Source organism: Malassezia japonica, chromosome 9 (genome assembly GCF_029542785.1).
Source record: "Malassezia japonica chromosome 9, complete sequence".
Taxonomy (NCBI): Eukaryota; Fungi; Basidiomycota; class Malasseziomycetes; order Malasseziales; family Malasseziaceae; genus Malassezia; species Malassezia japonica.
Window position 1 is genome coordinate 1 of NC_083378.1, and position 18,000 is coordinate 18,000.

General features: G+C 49.0%; 5 protein-coding genes across 5 annotated transcripts; 4 read left to right on the forward strand and 1 right to left on the reverse strand.

Annotated features, from left to right (window-relative positions):
* Positions 1 to 10,333: 10,333 nt before the first annotated feature.
* mug86 (Meiotically up-regulated protein 86 protein) lies at positions 10,334 to 11,062 on the forward strand (the record flags this gene model as incomplete). The annotated part of the gene is made up of 2 exons (XM_060268017.1): positions 10,334 to 10,562; positions 10,605 to 11,062. The coding sequence occupies 2 exons, from the start codon at positions 10,334 to 10,336 to the stop codon at positions 11,060 to 11,062; spliced, it is 687 nt and encodes a 228-aa protein (XP_060124000.1).
* Positions 11,063 to 11,393: 331 nt separating this feature from the next.
* On the reverse strand, positions 11,394 to 13,589 carry MJAP1_004098 (uncharacterized protein; the record flags this gene model as incomplete). The annotated part of the gene is made up of 1 exon (XM_060268018.1): positions 11,394 to 13,589. The coding sequence occupies one exon, from the start codon at positions 13,587 to 13,589 to the stop codon at positions 11,394 to 11,396; it is 2,196 nt and encodes a 731-aa protein (XP_060124001.1).
* Positions 13,590 to 14,121: 532 nt separating this feature from the next.
* Positions 14,122 to 15,153, forward strand: MJAP1_004099 (pyridoxine 4-dehydrogenase; the record flags this gene model as incomplete). Its single annotated transcript, XM_060268019.1, has 1 exon — positions 14,122 to 15,153. One exon carries the CDS (start codon positions 14,122 to 14,124, stop codon positions 15,151 to 15,153), a length of 1,032 nt encoding a protein of 343 aa, XP_060124002.1.
* A 375-nt stretch (positions 15,154 to 15,528) lies between these two features.
* Positions 15,529 to 16,440, forward strand: MJAP1_004100 (uncharacterized protein; the record flags this gene model as incomplete). Its single annotated transcript, XM_060268020.1, has 1 exon — positions 15,529 to 16,440. The coding sequence occupies one exon, from the start codon at positions 15,529 to 15,531 to the stop codon at positions 16,438 to 16,440; it is 912 nt and encodes a 303-aa protein (XP_060124003.1).
* A 119-nt stretch (positions 16,441 to 16,559) lies between these two features.
* Positions 16,560 to 17,942, forward strand: MJAP1_004101 (uncharacterized protein; the record flags this gene model as incomplete). Its single annotated transcript, XM_060268021.1, has 1 exon — positions 16,560 to 17,942. The coding sequence occupies one exon, from the start codon at positions 16,560 to 16,562 to the stop codon at positions 17,940 to 17,942; it is 1,383 nt and encodes a 460-aa protein (XP_060124004.1).
* Positions 17,943 to 18,000: the final 58 nt, after the last annotated feature.

Sequence of the window (18,000 nt, forward strand, 5' to 3'; positions counted from 1 at the left end):
CTAATCCTAATCCTAATCCTAATCCTAATCCTAATCCTAATCCTAATCCTAATCCTAATCCTAATCCTAATCCTAATCCTAATCCTAATCCTAATCCTAATCCTAATCCTAATCCTAATCCTAATCCTAATCCTAATCCTAATCCTAATCCTAATCCTAATCCTAATCCTAATCCTAATCCTAATCCTAATCCTAATCCTAATCCTAATCCTAATCCTAATCCTAATCCTAATCCTAATCCTAATCCTAATCCTAATCCTAATCCTAATCCTAATCCTAATCCTAATCCTAATCCTAATCCTAATCCTAATCCTAATCCTAATCCTAATCCTAATCCTAATCCTAATCCTAATCCTAAATCCTAATCCTAATCCTAATCCTAATCCTAATCCTAATCCTAATCCTAATCCGACATCCTAATCCGACATCCTAATCCGACATCCTAATCCGACATCCTAATCACATCTCATATTTCACATCTCACATCTCACATCTCACAATTTCAAATCTGTCTATGTTTCTACAACTCCTTCATCATTGTCTTCCCCCGCGTACTTCAAATCTTGAAAGTTTATTCGCTTTCCCGGAATAGTATACTTTCCATTCCGATGAAGAGCAATCCAATCATCCAAATGAAAGTATTCTCGCTCCCATGCAAAGCTTGTCTCGTGCTTCAGGTACGACAGCTTCCCGTAATAGTTTCCTGGGATCCTTGTGTATCCGCCTTCCATTCGTGCCCGTTCTGCAGTTTCTTCCGTGATTTCCGTATACGAAACACCTTTCCATTGGTGCAAATAGTGCCAAAAGTCGTGCCAATACCAGACTCCAAATATGCGCGACAGAGATGCGCACACTTTAATGTTTCGCAAAACAACCTTTTGCACTCTTATAAAGTCGTCGTTCTCCACTTCGCCGTTGGCCATGACATCACGTTTCAAAATCCCAGGCCTGCTTACCTCAACTTGATTTTCCTCAATCCCGAACAAAAATACATAATCATCCGCAAAGCTTCCAAGTTTCCCCAGAACGGCATGAACATAATCCCTCATCAGCCGGTCCGAATCGATACCATTCCGAGCAACATTTTTTAACCGTTGAAGATCAACTGGAGGCAATTGAAATACAGATGCGTCCCTTTGCTTGTAACCACCTGTCTTGGCAAATTCGCGGATTTTGTAATAGTCGTTGCTATTCATGCCAGAGCAAGAAGCTAGTCGTCGCTAGGAGCAAGACGAGACGGTAGCAAATGACCAGTTTATAACTAATTTCTGTCCCACGTGGGCCACTTTATGAATAGTTTACGCGCAAGTTATTTCCACAAATGTGCTCGCCACGGCATAGCCCAATATTGCAAATACAACCGAGCGCTTTCACTACATGATGGGCGACCATATGGAATGCGTTGTTCACCGCCCCAGTATTCTTTCAAGTTCCCTTTCCTTTTCCAGAAGTAAATTCAGTTTTTCTTCCTTCGGAATATCAGCAGAAGCAAACACTTTATTGCCTGGATTGCAAGGCGACCTCTCAAACATTTTCCACAGCACTCCTTCTCGTTTCCGACGGACTAGATTTGGATACGAGTTTTGGACCTTTTCATCCTCTCGTTCTGAAAACTGCTTGAATGCTGTCTCCACTTCAATTGCAAAAGGTTGATTTTTAATCTCACGGGGCTTCGGCCAGCCTGACGAATGTGATAGGTTAATATTTGTTACTGCTTCTTGAAGGGAATTCGCATTGAATAGAACATTGACATCCATTAGCTCATAGTATAAATTATAATATTCATGCCAGCAACGCAACAGCTCATTTTGGCCCCTTATCGCACTTGGGGGTACTTTCAAAGATTCCAGAAGCTCTCTTTCGTCTTTGGCAGCAATTCGAGAATTCTCCGATTTCTTGATCAATCTTCGGTCTCTCTTTTCTCTGCGTTCATCTGCAGCAGTCTTTCCTTTTCCACCCTGTTGCCACTTGGTTTCCTCCTCGGCCTCTGCTGCGGCTGCTTCTTCCGCCGCTTTTTGCTCAGCTCGCGCTGCTTTCCTTGCTCGCCCAGCAATAGCCTTTTCGCTTACTACATAAGTCAATCCAGGTACACACCTCTAATCGGCATACTTTGAGAGACAGCTAGATGTGCTCGGCGGTTGTGTAGCAAGGGGTATACCTGACCTGCTAGTTGCCAATGATATATGTGTCGATTGTGTTGCCACCTGCCTCCTGTGGATTGCTACGCCACAACCACTGCACGACTACGGATGATTAGCTCTACTACATAGATCCCTGTGGCGCTGTCCAATGATCTCTCGCTGTGCCAAGACTGTTTGAGAAGAGAGGCAATATTAAGGGCGAATTTGACCCTACATTGCGTCGCGTTAATAAAGGGCCAATTACAATTGTCAATACTGGATTTATGCACGCACGAGCCAGGGAGTGGCAAATGACTCAGAATGACGGCTTGTCATAAGGTGGCGTGCGGTGGGTTTGCATAGGCTGCACTGGGCTCATCTATGCTTCGTTTATCCGGAAGGCTCGTGCAAATAGAGACCATGTGGTTTATTATTCCGTTTCGTCTTAGAAACAGCTAGTGACAATATGCTTCATAGGCTTGTGCTGCGATTTAGCTTTGCCGTAAAACGATGCACAAGAGAATGATATGTGATGGGCATTGTTGAATTTGACACTTGAGCTCAAGCTTTGTCTTTGTAAATAACCCGATATCCTAATCCTACATCTGATATACTGCTTCCTAGGTCAAAGTTCTAATCAGAAAAAAGACGTTAAGGATTCAAGAAACTTGATTTTGTCTTCTTTTAACGCGACAAAAGAAGGTAGTAACTCATTCGCTGGATTACATGGTGACAGTTCAAACATTCCCCAAACAATGCTTTCACGTTCATGAGGATGTAAGTCCGCATATTTTTCTTCAATGTTGGCGCCTACACCCTTCAAGAATTCATCAAAAGCTGTCTCAAGGCGGTCTTCCAAGGGTGTGTTAGATCTGTTCTTATGCCAGTAGAATACCGGCATAGCTCGAACCAAGTCCATTGCATCGCGGAGATTTGTTCCCCTTAGGGCTGCAATATATTTGCTTGTCAAATATATTCTCTTGGAAGGCACAATCCTACTGCGATGCCCCATCCTTTGCCGTAAATTTGGATTAGCTCGCTTGAAGTTGGTCGTTTCCAGTAATATCCTTTCATCTTCAGCAGCAATATGTGCAAGTTCTTCCCTTTTAGCCGCTCGTTTGTCCGCTTTTAGCTTTCGTTTATCCGCAACCGTCCAGCCTTTCGCGCCTTGCCGCCATTTAGCTTCTTCTTCAGCCTCCGCCGCAGCTGCCTCTTCCTCCCTTTTCTGCTCTGCTCTGGCTGCCTTACGTGCTCGTCCAGCAATGGCCTTTTCGCTCACTGAGTCAGTCAGTCCAGACACCAACCTTTCATGGGCATCAGGTTCAGCGGTTGTTTGTTGAGAGTGTGGTGTATCTGATCACGAGCTGGCCAAGGCGTTTGAAGTGGTCCTTATTCAGAAGAGATGCAATATTAAGGGCGAATTTGACCCTACACTGCGCCACGCTAATGAATGGCCAATTACATGTGCCAATTCTGGATTTATGCACGCACAAGCCAAGATGTTGGAAATGACTCAGAATGGAGGATTTTCATGAGATGGTCTTCAGTAGGCCTGCATATAGTCCGTGTTAGGCGGTGAATATTTGGTTTGTCTCGGACGCAAATGATGGCCCTGTGTTTTGGTGACAGGAGTTTGCCCAAGTAGCGATCGCATTCATAAGCGGGTGCGGCGAAATAGTGAATGCAAGACTCTCAGTAGCGAGAGAATCATAAATGTCCAAACAGGAGCAACTTCGTAACGCAATATTGTCAAAGAATGAGCACATGGGGAAAACCATCGCGTATTATCGCAGCTCGAATTCAGTTAGCACTATCGCCGGGATTAAATATAATGATGATGAGAATGAAATGTGAGCAACGAAATACTACTTGACTCTAAGCCAACATATCACGATCGGATCGGCAGCAATTTTAAATTTATTCCTAGATTGAATTTGCGAAATCCATGAGGTGTCTTGGATTCTATATCAAACAAAGCTTCGCAAAGATTCAAGATAGTTAATCTTGTCCTCCTTCAATGCAAGGGCTGATGGTAGTAATTCATTTGCTGGATTACACGAAGACAGTTGGAACATGTCCCACAATATGAGTTCTCGATCACGTGGTTGTAAGTTAGGATAGCTTTCTGTAATAGCCACACCCTCTCTCAAGATAAATTCCTTGAATTCTGTTTCCAGTCGCACTTCCAGAGGTGGTTGCATGCTTTTAGAATCCCAATAATATGCTGGTAGGGATCGGACTGATCTCAACGCTTGACCAACATCTTTTGCGATCAGAATTGCAATGTATCTGTCCACCAAACAATTCTTCTTGTAAGAATTGCCAAACGTTCGACATTTCCCTTTAAATCTCTTGGGTTGGAGCGACCCCAATAGTAGCTTTTGGTCTTGGGCAGCAATCTGAGAGAGCTCTTTTTTCTTTTCTGCTCGCTTTGCAGAGTTTTGCTTGCGCTCGTCTGCCACTGTCCATCCCTTTGCACCTTGTTTCCATTTGGCTTCTTCTTCAGCCTCCAGGGCGGCAGCTTCTTCTTCCTTTTTTTGTTCTGCTCTGGCTGCCTTGCGTGCTCGTCCGGCAATGGCTTTTTCGCTCACTACGTTAGTCAATCGAGACACGAACCTCTTATCGGCATAGGATTCAAGGGTTGTTAGTTGGAGATACGGTATACCTGATCTATGAACGGTCAATGTATTTAAAAACATCAATCGTATTGCCACCTAGTTACCACAGAATGCAGCGCCACGCGAACTGCAGGACTAATGACAATCTGTATTTGCTATTACTGTCTATCCTTCTTGCCCTTGTTATGGTGACCAATTATCGTTTGTTTTTCCAAGACCGTCCAAGAATAATTAGAATATTAAGGGCCGCACTTGACCTTGAACCTGCAACAGATCGAACTTTCATCGACCAACGAGTTGCACGAGGTCGGGGGTTTCTGGCAAGTGACCAATCACGTGCAGCCATTTTGGTTTCGTGCATGCACAAGCTGGGTCAAGGCAAATGACTCAGATTTAAGGCATTTCATAAAATGATTTTTGGTGTCTCGGATATGGGCCGTGCTGAGCTCCCTTCGTCGGACTGCCTTGAAGATGCAAGGAAAATCCGATAAGTGTTGTCTTCAGTATATGTTGCAGCACGTAAAACAATCACAACACTATTTTGTATTCTATAACCATGTCTTAATGCATGCTTTTCAGGTTAAAGCGATTTGGAACATGCCATTGTTTTATATTTGGTGTTTTAACCTGAAGCCATCCAAAAGCATTTTGAGCTCACCATGGTGTGTTTTTCTGTCTATGGAATTTGTCCATAGTCCACTTGCCAAAAATGGGCGAAATTGACAATATTATGTAAACATGGTCACAGTCTGTCGCTCAAGTTGCTTGGTCAGTTATGCTGCTGTCCAAGGACATTGCAGCTGCGTTTTGGCGCCTAGCTCAAATAAAATTATACTAAGCCGCACTCGTCTATATTAGAAAGCTACTGAAGCATCATGCGTCGGACTCGACAAGATATGTTCTTTCCTAAAAATAGGCGCGATGGATCAGGTTCTCACGCATTATATCTACACCAGCCGTTTGTACCATCAACTTAGCCGCCAAAACCAAATTCTTAAGTGGTAATGACAGGCAGCCAAGTAACCCTCACTCAGCCATATGGAATTGTTTTTGGAACCTCCATCACCCAAACCGGGTATCGCGTGAAGCTCTACTTTCACCAACGCGCATTTGATGTTTGCAGGGCAGGATATGAACTTGAAAAACTATCTGCAATGGCACTAGAGTTTCTTAGAGGATAATTCTATTACAATAATAACACGATCAAATTATTATGAATTTTCCACAGCTAGCTCGTTCGCGGCCTTGGCGACTTCGAGATCTTCGGTTGATTTCTCTTCGCCTTGTCCATTCATCGGAGATTTAGCACGCAGACGAGAACCATAAAAGTAAAACGCGATTGTAATTGGAAATAAGAGCACAGCAAGTCCTCCAAGAAGACTGCAACCGCCTTGGACTGTTAGTCTCTCAAACATTTGGGTAGCAAAAAGAGGAAATGCTCCGGCGACTAGTGCACGGAATAAACCATTGCTTGCATACGCCGAAGCTGTGTAGATAGTGTACATCTCGCCCAAATAGCCAAGAAACCCTTGGAACAAGAGAAATACTGCACATTGGAAAATTCCGTAAGCAGCGAGTGGAGAATAAGGACGGATACTAGCAAACGAAGTCCATCCAAACTAGCCATAAGTTCCTCGCTGATAACATACCCAAAACAGTGAAATGGGAAATAGAATACCACCGACAAAGCAGGCTTGCATCCTATATTCCGGCTTCCATTTTCCTGATTTGAACCACGGCAAGACAACCTTCTGGTTGTATGCACAATATAAAATTAGAGCAATCGCACAAACAACCCATCCGGTCACGTATGCACTGCTGGACTGACCTAGCGTGAATTGATGTCGGCCTTGGAATGTCTGCAGGTTAGCACGAGCAACTTGCCCGACATACAATGGGAAAAGCTTCAAAGCTTGTATTAGTACAGTATTCACACTTTCAACGTACAAGCAAAAGGCAATCCCATATACATAGGCAATGTATACGTTACTGAAAAATAGGACAGGTTCCGTAAATGTCATTTTCAAGGGGCGGTATAACGTTGTATACGTCAATTGATAGAATGAAAGGCTGGCATCTTGTATCTCAGCATGAGACCGAATCCTATCGTCCCCAGTGATACGGCGCAGTGTGCGTGCGCGCTTAGTGAGAATAGCATTTCCACTAGTCTCGGGCATCAAGAAAAAAACAATAATCCAAGTTAACCCAGTGCCGCAGAGAAGCGGCCAAATAGTCCACTGCAATCCTCTTTCTTGAACGGCAAAACCGGATAGTAATGGTCCCATACCAGGTCCACCACAGGCTGCATATGACCAAAAAGCAATTCCATTCATAAAACCCCCGTCAAGGTTCCACAAGTCTCCCATTGTAGCACCACCCGTCGCAAGCACGGGGCTACCGAGAAACCCAGCGATAAACCGAAGTATCAAGTACCCTGGAACATTATTGCAGAGCGCCGTTGGTACTTGAAGGATAACGAAGAGCCCAATGCTTATAACGTAAGGCCAATTTCGACCAATTCGGGCAATTTCAGTAATTGGAGACAAAACCATAGGGCCTAAGCCATAGCCCCAAACAAAAAGAGAGATGCTTAACGAAGATACAGTGGGGGATACATTGAATTTATCGCTGAATTCAGGTATGCCTGGGACAACGATACTGCTTCCGAGGTAGACAAATACGGTCATGACGCATACAATAAAGGTCACAAAACATTTGTACGGAAATGGCCATTTCTTGGGGTTATCGGGATCATTTTCACTACACCATTGCACAAACTGGATATTGCTGTGGTTTGAATGATCCATTGGCATGTTGGTAATGTACATGTCATCTTTTTCGACGGATGTGCGAAAAAGTCGCCTACCGCTAATGAGGTGGCCCAGGTTGCCAAATGCTGTAGTGGAAAACATAATGAATCGACGTTACGTATTCCTGGTCTTATTTCCATCTACTTAAATAATAGAAAGATCACTTAGAGCCGATCTGGATCCCTGCTGGAAACGGACTTTAATGCAGACAACTATACCACACCGCTTATCTCCGAGACAACACTTAAATCCGACTGTCGCACTCCTCTACCAAGAAGTCACACCATTACAGACCCTGCATAAATTCAATTCGTCAGAATCGAATCGTACATCATAAGCATACGCATTTGCACGTCTTACCTTCAATTCCGGAGCTAACCATGACCGATTCCTTCCATCTCTCCGACTAAGTTATTTGTTTCAAATTTGTAAAAACCACATGTAGAAAGAATTTTTTACAAACGCCAATGTACCCCATAAACTGCTTACTCTCCGGCGTAAACTCATTCATTATGTTGGCGAACCTTCTGCAAATTGTACAGGCGTGGGGATCATCTACTCCTATCCCTCTTGTTGCAAGTGGACATATATCCTCCACATTCTTGAGTTGTACTAAACTGACAAATTTCGGCTAATTAAAGAATCTTGGTAAACAGTATATGGCATGTAGGTTCAGCAATCCAGGGATGGGGCATTAGAGGACTCTTGATATTGGACAACGATACGGTATTTCACATGCTTTTTTTTGTAAAAGTTCCATTTTTTTTTCTTCTTGAACCGGTGCCAAACGATGAGCACGAACCTGGCGCAGAGCCAGTTTAAATTGCTGTCGCCGCTGGATATCGGTTTCTTTATCGTTGTCTCGAAGCTTGCTTATATATTTCTTTGAAGGATACTTGCTTAATTGACGTTGATATTTACGAGCGGCTTTGATACTTTTTCTCTCTTGTTTGGGCAAGCGACATAAATCTTCGTCTTCGTCTGAATCTGATTCAGATGAAGAACTGTCCGATTCCGGCTCTTCCATCGGCTGTCCGATTTCAACGGGTGGTTCATCCAGATAAGTTTTGTCGCCTGTAAACCCACCCGTGATTCTTTTTTGCCCAGTTGCAATAAATACGTCCAAACATCTAGACTGGAAGAAGTGAAGCTGGTAAATTTCTAACAAGGTCAAAACGTCTGATGCATGGTGCTTTTATATTTTCCCATGATGGCCTTCGTTAGAAAGAAGCATCCGCACCCGGCATGCATTAACATGAGTGGTGCACGTGCTAAATTAGATACTATGTACTCATGGGTGCGAAGTGCTCCTGAAACACGAATATTAATTAGAAAATGATCCCAATCCACAGCGCTAACATTGTGATCGACCATAATATGACCTGGGTAACGTGGTTGAAATCCATCGGCCAAGTGTTTTTTCGTGCTCACCGGGAAGGTAAAAAACCTGGAGCGGAGAGTATGTAGGATAATGACCATACTCGATCTTTTTTGATGTCATTGACGGAGTTCTTTTGAAGGACTCTGGTAACGGCGTGAGTGGCTGTCCCGCTGAACGTTCCCATATCACTCGCAAATTTCCTTTAATTGTGCGAGACGGAAGAGCAGAGGGTGATTCAGCATCTCGTGCTGTCGGCGACCAGTCTTGATTCTCAGGAACTAGGAGGGACGGACAGCCATTTACAAAAAAAGTTGTTATTGGCCGCTAATGCCGAGTCGTTATTTTTGCTAAAGCCTGCGACCATGCCTGTGTTGATTCCATTTTTTCCCCCATACATTAATCAACGGTAATATCTCTGAAATTTCCGAAACTTGGATAATTATAACACCTTTCATAACCGCTCCGATTCATCATCTCCGCACCGCGCACGGACTTGGCGGTGAACGCGGAGCGGAAGCGGAGGAGAAATTTCCTCCATATGATTACATAAGCACCGCCCCATTGTTCTCCGAGTCTATTCACTGGATTGAAGCTTGCCACCTTGCAAGCTTACAAAAATCAGTTGGCGAAATAGTTAAAACTACAATCTATACGCACTACGGGCACTTTTGTTCAAATGCCCTTGATACCCTAAAAATATAATGAAGGGCTCGAAAGCAGCGTGATGCTAACTAGACGGTTTTAGACGTCCATGCCATGTCACGAAGCAAATGCGCCGTAAAGACGACCTAAACTAAGAAATCAGTAGGAAAGCCTCGTATTTAAGTATTCCAATTGCAAACTGATTCACAAAAGGGCGGCCATACTGAAAGCTCATTGCCGCTCATTGCCGCTCATTGCCGCTCATGCACGCCAAGCCATGCTAGGGGCTATTCAATATAATGCCTTTATGGCCGTCCTCTGCTTCTCATGTACTTTCCAGCAATAATTATGTGTTCCCTGACCACCCCATCCCTCTAGTGGAATGTGCATTGGCGCAATGCGCGTTGGGGTATTGGTTACACAAATGCGGGGTAAGTGGAGGTGTGCGTCACCTGATTGCCCAAAAACTGCGACAATTATGCACGATGGGGAGCGCTTACCCCCGCATTTTTATGCATTGACGCTTTAAAAGAGCGCCCGCGTTTCCCATGGCTAAACCGCGACAGCATGCCTGAGGACGTAAACACGTGGGCGCAGAACGACGCTAAGGACAATGGAGGCATCCATTTCTCTACCGGGGCCGCGGGAGATCACCCCGCCGATCTGGACAATCCCCTAACTCGCCATATGTCTCACGAGGAGCACCAGACTGCTCTGCGTGCCGCGCGTTTTGGCTATGGTCCTTTGGTTAAGCCTACCGCAATGCAAGGCGAGCACATGTTCCCTGCTTTTGGTGGTGAAATGCAGCCCGGTCTGTACAAAGGCGTCGAGAAGCGCAAGTTTGCGAACCCTGCTCCCCTTGGCCTCTCTGCCTTCGCGTTGACTACTTTTGTACTCTCGCTCATCAATCTCGGAACTCTTGGCCTGACTTCTAGTTCTATCATTATCTCACTGGGCTTTGCCTATGGTGGACTGGTGCAATTGCTGGCTGGTATGTGGGAAATGGCTGTGGGCAATACTTTTGGTGCCACAGCCCTCTCTTCGTACGGCGGATTCTGGCTGTCGTTTGCTATTCTGCTGACTCCTGGGGGTTTTGGAATTGAAGCCAACCTTGCAAAAGCGGATGGTGCAGGAGGAGCACTGAATCATATTGGTCTTTTCCTCATGGGTTGGTTTATCTTTACCTTCATCCTCTTCCTCTGCACACTCAAGTCCACTGTGGCATTCTGCATGCTGTTCTTTACCCTCGACATTTGCTTTTTGCTCCTGGGTCTAGCATACCTTCGCCACAATGGCTCTACTCCTCATACCGGCCTTCTTCGCGCAGGGGGCGCCTTTGGAATAATCACTGCGTTCATCGCATGGTACAATGCGTTTGCGGGTATTGCAGATGAGTCCAACTCGTTCTTTGTCATTCCTGTGGTATACTTCCCATGGACCGAAATGGGAAAGAAACAATGGGGCTATCACAAAGACAACCACGTCGCATAATCTACGGGTCTATAGGGTCATGAGGGTCAATGTTATTTGTCAAATTGGAAGGGTGGTACTCCACTTCATACTGGTTCTTGCGAGGTCCAATTGTCCGAGCTCATAACAAAGTTCGCTCACCGAGCGTGGATTCAACTCCTGCGTGATAACGCGAAGGGTATGTCCAGGGAACACCATAGGTACCTCGCGAGTGCATTCTTTACACGCCTTCCTAATTACTCGAGAGCAGCGCAATTCATAAAAAGGTGGCTATGGCAATGTCTATAGGCCGAAAAGGCCTTTCCATCAATTTGTGGACTGTCGATTGCACACACGGCGAAGCATCCATTCTTTAGAAGAGCATGCGGACATTCGACTCACGCGACCAGAAGCGGCGCTTGGCTGCGTTAATAAAGTCATCACCAAGACCCGTAACACCGTCGTCCTTCTCGACACCAGCCTTGTTGAGGAGGGCCTTGGCGCCCGAAGAAGAGCCGATGGCCTTTAGGTGGCCGTAGGCGTCCATTACAAACTGCACAGCCGCGCCGTCCTTGGCGAGCTTCTTCGCACCATCTTCGGAGAGGATAATTGCCACAGCATCGTACAAAGCACTGGGCGAGCCGTAGAGCTGCGCATCGATCGAGCGCGAGGCGTTGTTGGCAAACTGGATACCGTGCGCCTTCGGAGCAACCAGCTTGACCGAGGCGCCAGCGTCCTTGGCAGCCTTCTTTACCTTGTCGACCTCATTGGCATCAGTACCATCGGCGACAAGAATCCCGATCGTGCGAGTCTCCAGAGTCTCCTTCATGTTCTTGTGGATGGAGAGCGCGTCGCTCTTCCCGAGGTCGAGCGTCTTCGAAGCGGCCTTGGCCTTGGCCGGAAGGTCAATACCAAGACCGTTCGCCACACGCTTCGCGAGGTCCTCGTCAACATTACGCAGGTTGCTCACAACACGCTTCGGCACCTGAGACATGGAAACCTTGGAGAGCTCAAAGACGAAACCACCAACAATGTGAGCCTGCTCACTCTTCGTCTGCGAGTTCCAGAAAAGGCGCGCCTGACTGTAGTGGTCGCGGAAGCGCTCGTCACGCACACGCAGCTTGGGGCCTTCCTCACGAGGACCGGTGGCAGCGCCTTGGCCCATGGTGCGGAAGCCAAACGGACAGCGACGAGGGCCAGGGTTCTCTCCTGCCTCATTCAGGCTGTTGGGCTCGTAGTTCGCGCGGCCCTTGGGCACGTTCATCTGCATCATGCCATCGCGGTTAAAGTTGGACACGTTAGCCTTGGGCGCATTGATGGGAAGCTGGTGGAAATTGGGGGTGCCCAGGCGCGACTTTTGAGTGTCAAGGTAGGAGAAAAGGCGGCCTTGCAAGAGAGGGTCATCGGAAAAGTCGATGCCGGGCACGACGTGCGACGGACAGAATGCCGCCTGCTCGGTCTCTGCAAAGAAGTTGTCGGGGTGGCGGTCGAGGACCATGCGACCGATCAGTTTAACCGGAACGTCCTCCTCCGGGATGAGCTTGGTAGCATCAAGAACATCGTACGGAAGGTTATCGGCAAAGGTCTTGTTGAAAACCTGGACACCGAGGTGCCACTCTGGGTACATCTTGGACTCGATGGCCTCAAAGAGGTCCTCGCGGTGGTAATCGTTGTTGGCGCTCTGGAGCTTCGCGGCCTCGTCCCAAACAGTCGACTGCAAACCATACTTGGGCTTCCAATGGAACTTGACAAAGTGCGTCTCACCCTTGTCGTTCACAAGCTGGAAGGTGTGAATACCAAAGCCCTCAATGAGACGAATCGAGCGGGGAATCGCGCGATCGCTCATTGCCCACATGAGCATGTGCGTCGACTCGGGCATAAGCGAAGCCCAATCCCAGAAGGTGTCGTGGGCCGTAGCGGCCTGGGGGTAACCACGGTCAGCCTCCATCTTGACCGCGTGGATCAGGTCAGGGAACTTGATCGCGTCCTGGATGAAGAAAACAGGAATGTTGTTGCCGACAAGATCCCAGTTACCCTCACTCGTGTAAAACTTGGTCGCGAATCCACGCACATCGCGAGGCGTGTCCACGGAACCCGCCCCGCCTGCAACCGTCGAAATACGCGCAAAGACGGGCGTCTTGGTCCCCTTCTTGAACACAGCAGCCTTGCTCAGGTCGGAAATGTCTTCGGTGGCCTCAAAATAACCGTGGGCGCCGGAGCCACGCGCGTGGACGATGCGCTCTGGGATGCGCTCGTGATCGAACTGGAAAATCTTCTCGCGGAGCATAAAGTCCTCAAGGAGCGAAGGACCGCGCGAACCGCTACGCAGGCTGTTCTGATTATCCTCAACTTTGACGCCTTGGTTCGTGGTGATGTAGCCATCGCCGCCCGTCTGTTGCGTCTCGCCTCCCGAGCCGTAGTGCGTCGTGACGTTCGGCACAGAACGCGTGGTAAGCTGGATAGCCTCTTCATCGCCGCTGTAGACATTGCAAGTGCTCGCATCCGTGGAGCACTGTGCACGTACAGCAGAGGCCGTGGCGAGAAATCTGAGCAGTAGCGTGGCCTTCATGATAGTTTTGTGAATTGGACAGACGCACCGCGCACGGCTAATTCCGGTCACGAAACGGTCAATTTTGATTTGCTGCGTTCCAGCGGGTTAGTCAGGACCCTGGGCACGTCGTATGAAGCGGCATGGTGGGTGAGTGCTCATTTTTAGGCCCATGTCCGCATCGAAAGGCGTCTAGATACACGCGAAGAAGGGTTTATCCTACAGTATTGATTTGGTAATGGTGCGCTGGGCTCTCGAGATCTTACATCTTGTGCGCCAAATCTCCATAGGGGCAATCCTACTGCCTAGAAATAAAATATGCCAACCGCCTCGTTGTACCCCACTTGCACGCATGCAAATATATTCATTAAAGGTGAAAGAGGCTCGAGCACACATCCTGTCCAGGGTCTCTTGACACTATCCATCGATCAATCATCCATTCTATCTAGCCACGTGGTGTTGTCAGCCGAGCGAATTATTAACCTTTAGCGAATGCGGGTGCACGGACGGGTATACCCCAATGGATTTAGGCTTCGGCTTCTTCCCAACTACAATGTCGACTCCCATTCCTACGCGCAACCTCGGAGGCGACGCCTCGAACGTACAGGTCGGTGCAATCGGCTATGGCCTTATGCCTCTCACCTGGGTCGCTCCAGAGCGTGTCATTCCTGACGAACAAGCCTTTCCCATCCTCCTAACCGCGATTGAAAATGGCGCTACATACTGGAACTCGGCAACGTTTTACGGATCTGACGACCCTTGGGCCAACATTAAACTGATTGGCCGCTTCTTTGAAAAGCACCCTGAGCACATTGATAAGATCACAATTGGTGTCAAGGCTGGCTTTAACCCCACCGGAAACCTCGCAAACCCTGACAGCAGCGAAGAGAACCTTCGCCGCGAGCTGGAAGAGTTGCGCTCTATTCTCGGCAAGAAAAAGGTCGATATCTTTGGCCCGGCCCGCAGGGATACTCGGATTCCAATCGAAGAGTCTACGGCTACGCTGGCCAAGCTTAGCAAGGAGGGTCTCTTTTCGCACATTGGCTTGAGCGAGGTGAACGCCAACTCGATTCGGTCGGCTGCCAAGGTGCACCCCATTGCCACGGTCGAAGTGGAATACAGTCCCTTCTCGATGGACATGGAGACTAATGGTGTGCTGCAAGCCTGCAAGGAGAATGATGTGGCTATTGTGGCCTACTCGCCTCTGTCGCGTGGCTTCTTTACCGGTACGCTACGCAAGCGTAGCGATATCCCCGAAGGCGATATCCGTCTTCATCTCGACCGCTTCAATGAAAAAAACTTTGACGCAAACGTCGAGCTCACTGACAAAGTGGCAAAGCTTGCCAAGACGATCAATGTATCACCTTCGCAGCTGACTGTTGCATGGGAGCTTCACCGCTACGAAAAGCTGATTCCCATCCCAGGAACGACCAAGAGCAAGAACCTCGTTGAGAACCTGAACAGCGCCCGCATTCAGGTTTCGCCCGAGATCCTGTCCAAGTACGACGCGCTCGCAGACGAGGTGAATGCCAAGGTCGGAGGCTCGCGCTACAACGACGCTTTGAGCTCGTCGCTCGAGAATTAGTTCCTTTTTTTTTTTTGACTTGCGTTTACCTTTTTAGATTGTGATTAGAATTTGAGCTCAGAATAGACTATAGGATATCTGTCTCGGACTGCCTGGCCATACCAGTCACCAAGTATGCTACGCAGTTTATCACAAACTTGGGGGACAAATTTCGTGGAACGCTTCGGAACAACGCCTTTCGCGGAACCTGGCAAGTCCTCGGGGAAACCAAGGGCACTCAGCAGTGGCCCGTGCACTTCCACGGAGTCCATTTTCGTTCGGCCGAGTTAATATCTACCGCGGAGTACGAATGGTCTCGCCCGAGCAGAATGGGACGTGCTCGACCTGTCAAACCTATATAAACTGCTCTTGTACCTGCCACATTTGTCCCTTATCATGCCCTCCATTCGCAAAGTCACTTTCCCCAGCCGCGGCATCAAGGTCGTCGGCGAGCTCCGTGTTCCCGATGATGCTAGCGCCAAGAAACGCGCTGCCGTCATTGTTGCCCACCCCATGAGCGGTGTCAAGGAGCAGACGGCCGGCTCCTATGCCGAACTGCTTGCCAAGGAAGGATTTTACACTCTTGCTTACGATGCCGCCTACCAGGGTGAGAGTGAGGGTGAGCCCCATTTCCTCGAAGACCCCATTCAGCGTGCTGGCGATAACAATGCGGCGGCGGACTACCTGTCGACGCTCGACGAGGTCGACCCCGAGCGCATTGGCATCCTCGGTATTTGTGCCTCTGGCGGCTACGTCTCGTTCGCCGCACAGTCAGACCCTCGCCTGAAGGCTGTGGCTACGCTGAGTGGTGCAGACACCGGCAGCCTCTTCCGCGATGGTATGCCCGAGGGCTCGACGAGCCGCGACCAGCTCAAGGAGCAGCTCAAGGCTGTCGCGGAGCAGCGCATCGCTGAAGCGCGCGGTGAGAAGCCCGCTACAAACAACCTGCTTCCGGTTGACTATAAGGATCTGCCCAAGGACACGCTCTGGCACGACGGTGCGGAATACTACCTGACGCCCCGTGGCCAGCACCCCCGCTCGTGCAACACAGTGGTGTCGCGCAGCCTCCAGCTGCTCGTTACCTACGACTCGTACCGCTTCAACGAGCTCATTTCCCCTCGCCCCTACCTTGCTGTCGCGGGTGAGAAGGCGGACACGCTCTACTTCTCGCAGAAGGCTATTGAGCTAGCAAAGGAGCCGAAGGAGCTCTACGTCGTCCCTGGCGAGTCCCACGTGAGCCTGTACGACCACATCGACGCTGCCGGCAAGAAGTTTGTCGAGTTCTTCACGCAGCACATTGCTCAGTAAATAGAACGCGATCCATTTTTGTACACCTGTACGCCAAGTTTGAACTTTTGCGCACGTGCGTCCGTGCATGCCTCACGCATCTGGGGCACCATGGCACAACAACACCTTGCCCTTACGCCATGCTGAGCCCTGCTATTGTCGCCCTTGCGATTGCTACGGTTACTGTCCGCGCGGGCCCTGTGGACTCGCTCTATCCCAATATCACTGATCCCGAGTCGCTAAAGAACCCCTCGTACAATGCGATCCCCTCAGGTCACCTGTACGAGTCGCGTACCTCGGCGGGTGATGGCTCGTACCTGTACTGCTCGATGCCGCACCCTCAGACGAGTTACTACAAGGAGCCGAAGCCTGTGCAGAACGGCACCGTGAGCGCGAACCTCACCGGTCTCCTCTACGTCCAGCGTCACCAGAAGCGCACGGCCTACCACATTTTCCCCAACGGCGAGGCGACCAAGTACAACTGCGACAATGGAAAGCCGTACTTGTACTTTGCTCCGAACGGCGTGGATGCCCCCGAGCCCGTTCCTGTCTATGCACAGACCTACGCTGATTCGCAGAACCCCTTGCTCCGCACCTTTACCAACTCCTCGTGCCAATTTCCCCAGCTGACCATTGGCGGCTACAAGGACGGCGTGCAGCACGGTGAGGAGCTTCGCAAGCTGTATGGTGATAAATACCACGTTATCCCGAATGAACCGTCGAGTGACTCGGTCTACCTGCGCTCCTCGACTGCTGCTCTGACGCAGCAGTCGGCGAGTGGTGTTCTGCGTGGCCTGTGGCCCAAGCTGAACAAGCCCGTCGTGCTGGAACAGCAGTCGGACTCGGTCGACACACACGAGCCTTCGTGTGACCGCGTCGATACGCTCAAGTCCGCTGCCCAGAAGGCCTCTCCTTGGATCAAGCACATGAACGCGACGCAGGATCTGCGGAAGAAGCTCGAGTCGGTTCTTCTGACCAACACGAGCGAGTGGCGCTCGGACTGGGACCACTACAACGACAACTTCCAGGCGCGTCTTTGCAATGGCTACGATCTTCCCTGTGCTCTCGACAATGACAAAAATTGTGTGTCGCGTGAGGAGGCCAACAAGGTATTTGCTGCTGGCGACTGGGAGTACAACTACTACTGGGTGGAACGCGAGAATGTCACCGAGGCGATCCAGTTGACGAGTGGTCTGTTCATCAGCGACCTCATTTCCAAGGTCAAGGACATTGCCTCGGACAATTCGGAGCTCAAGTACGCCCACTTTTTCATGCACGACGGTGATCTTGGCCCTCTGGCTGGTTCGCTTGGTATCAAGACGCTACGCTGGCCGGGTATGGCATCCAACATTGCTGTGGAGCTTTGGAAGACGTCCAAGGGTGAAGACTATGTTCGCGTGCTTTACAGTGGCAGCACCATCCGCTCGAAGCATGCCGACATGGAGTGGCTCCCTCTTCAGGACTTCCTCAGAATCTGGGGCAAGTACGTTCCGAGCAACTTTGTGGAACAGTGTGCAGCCTAGTCCATTTTTTGATACTTTTTTTGTTGATGGTGACGCCTGGTACCCTTTTAATGACACG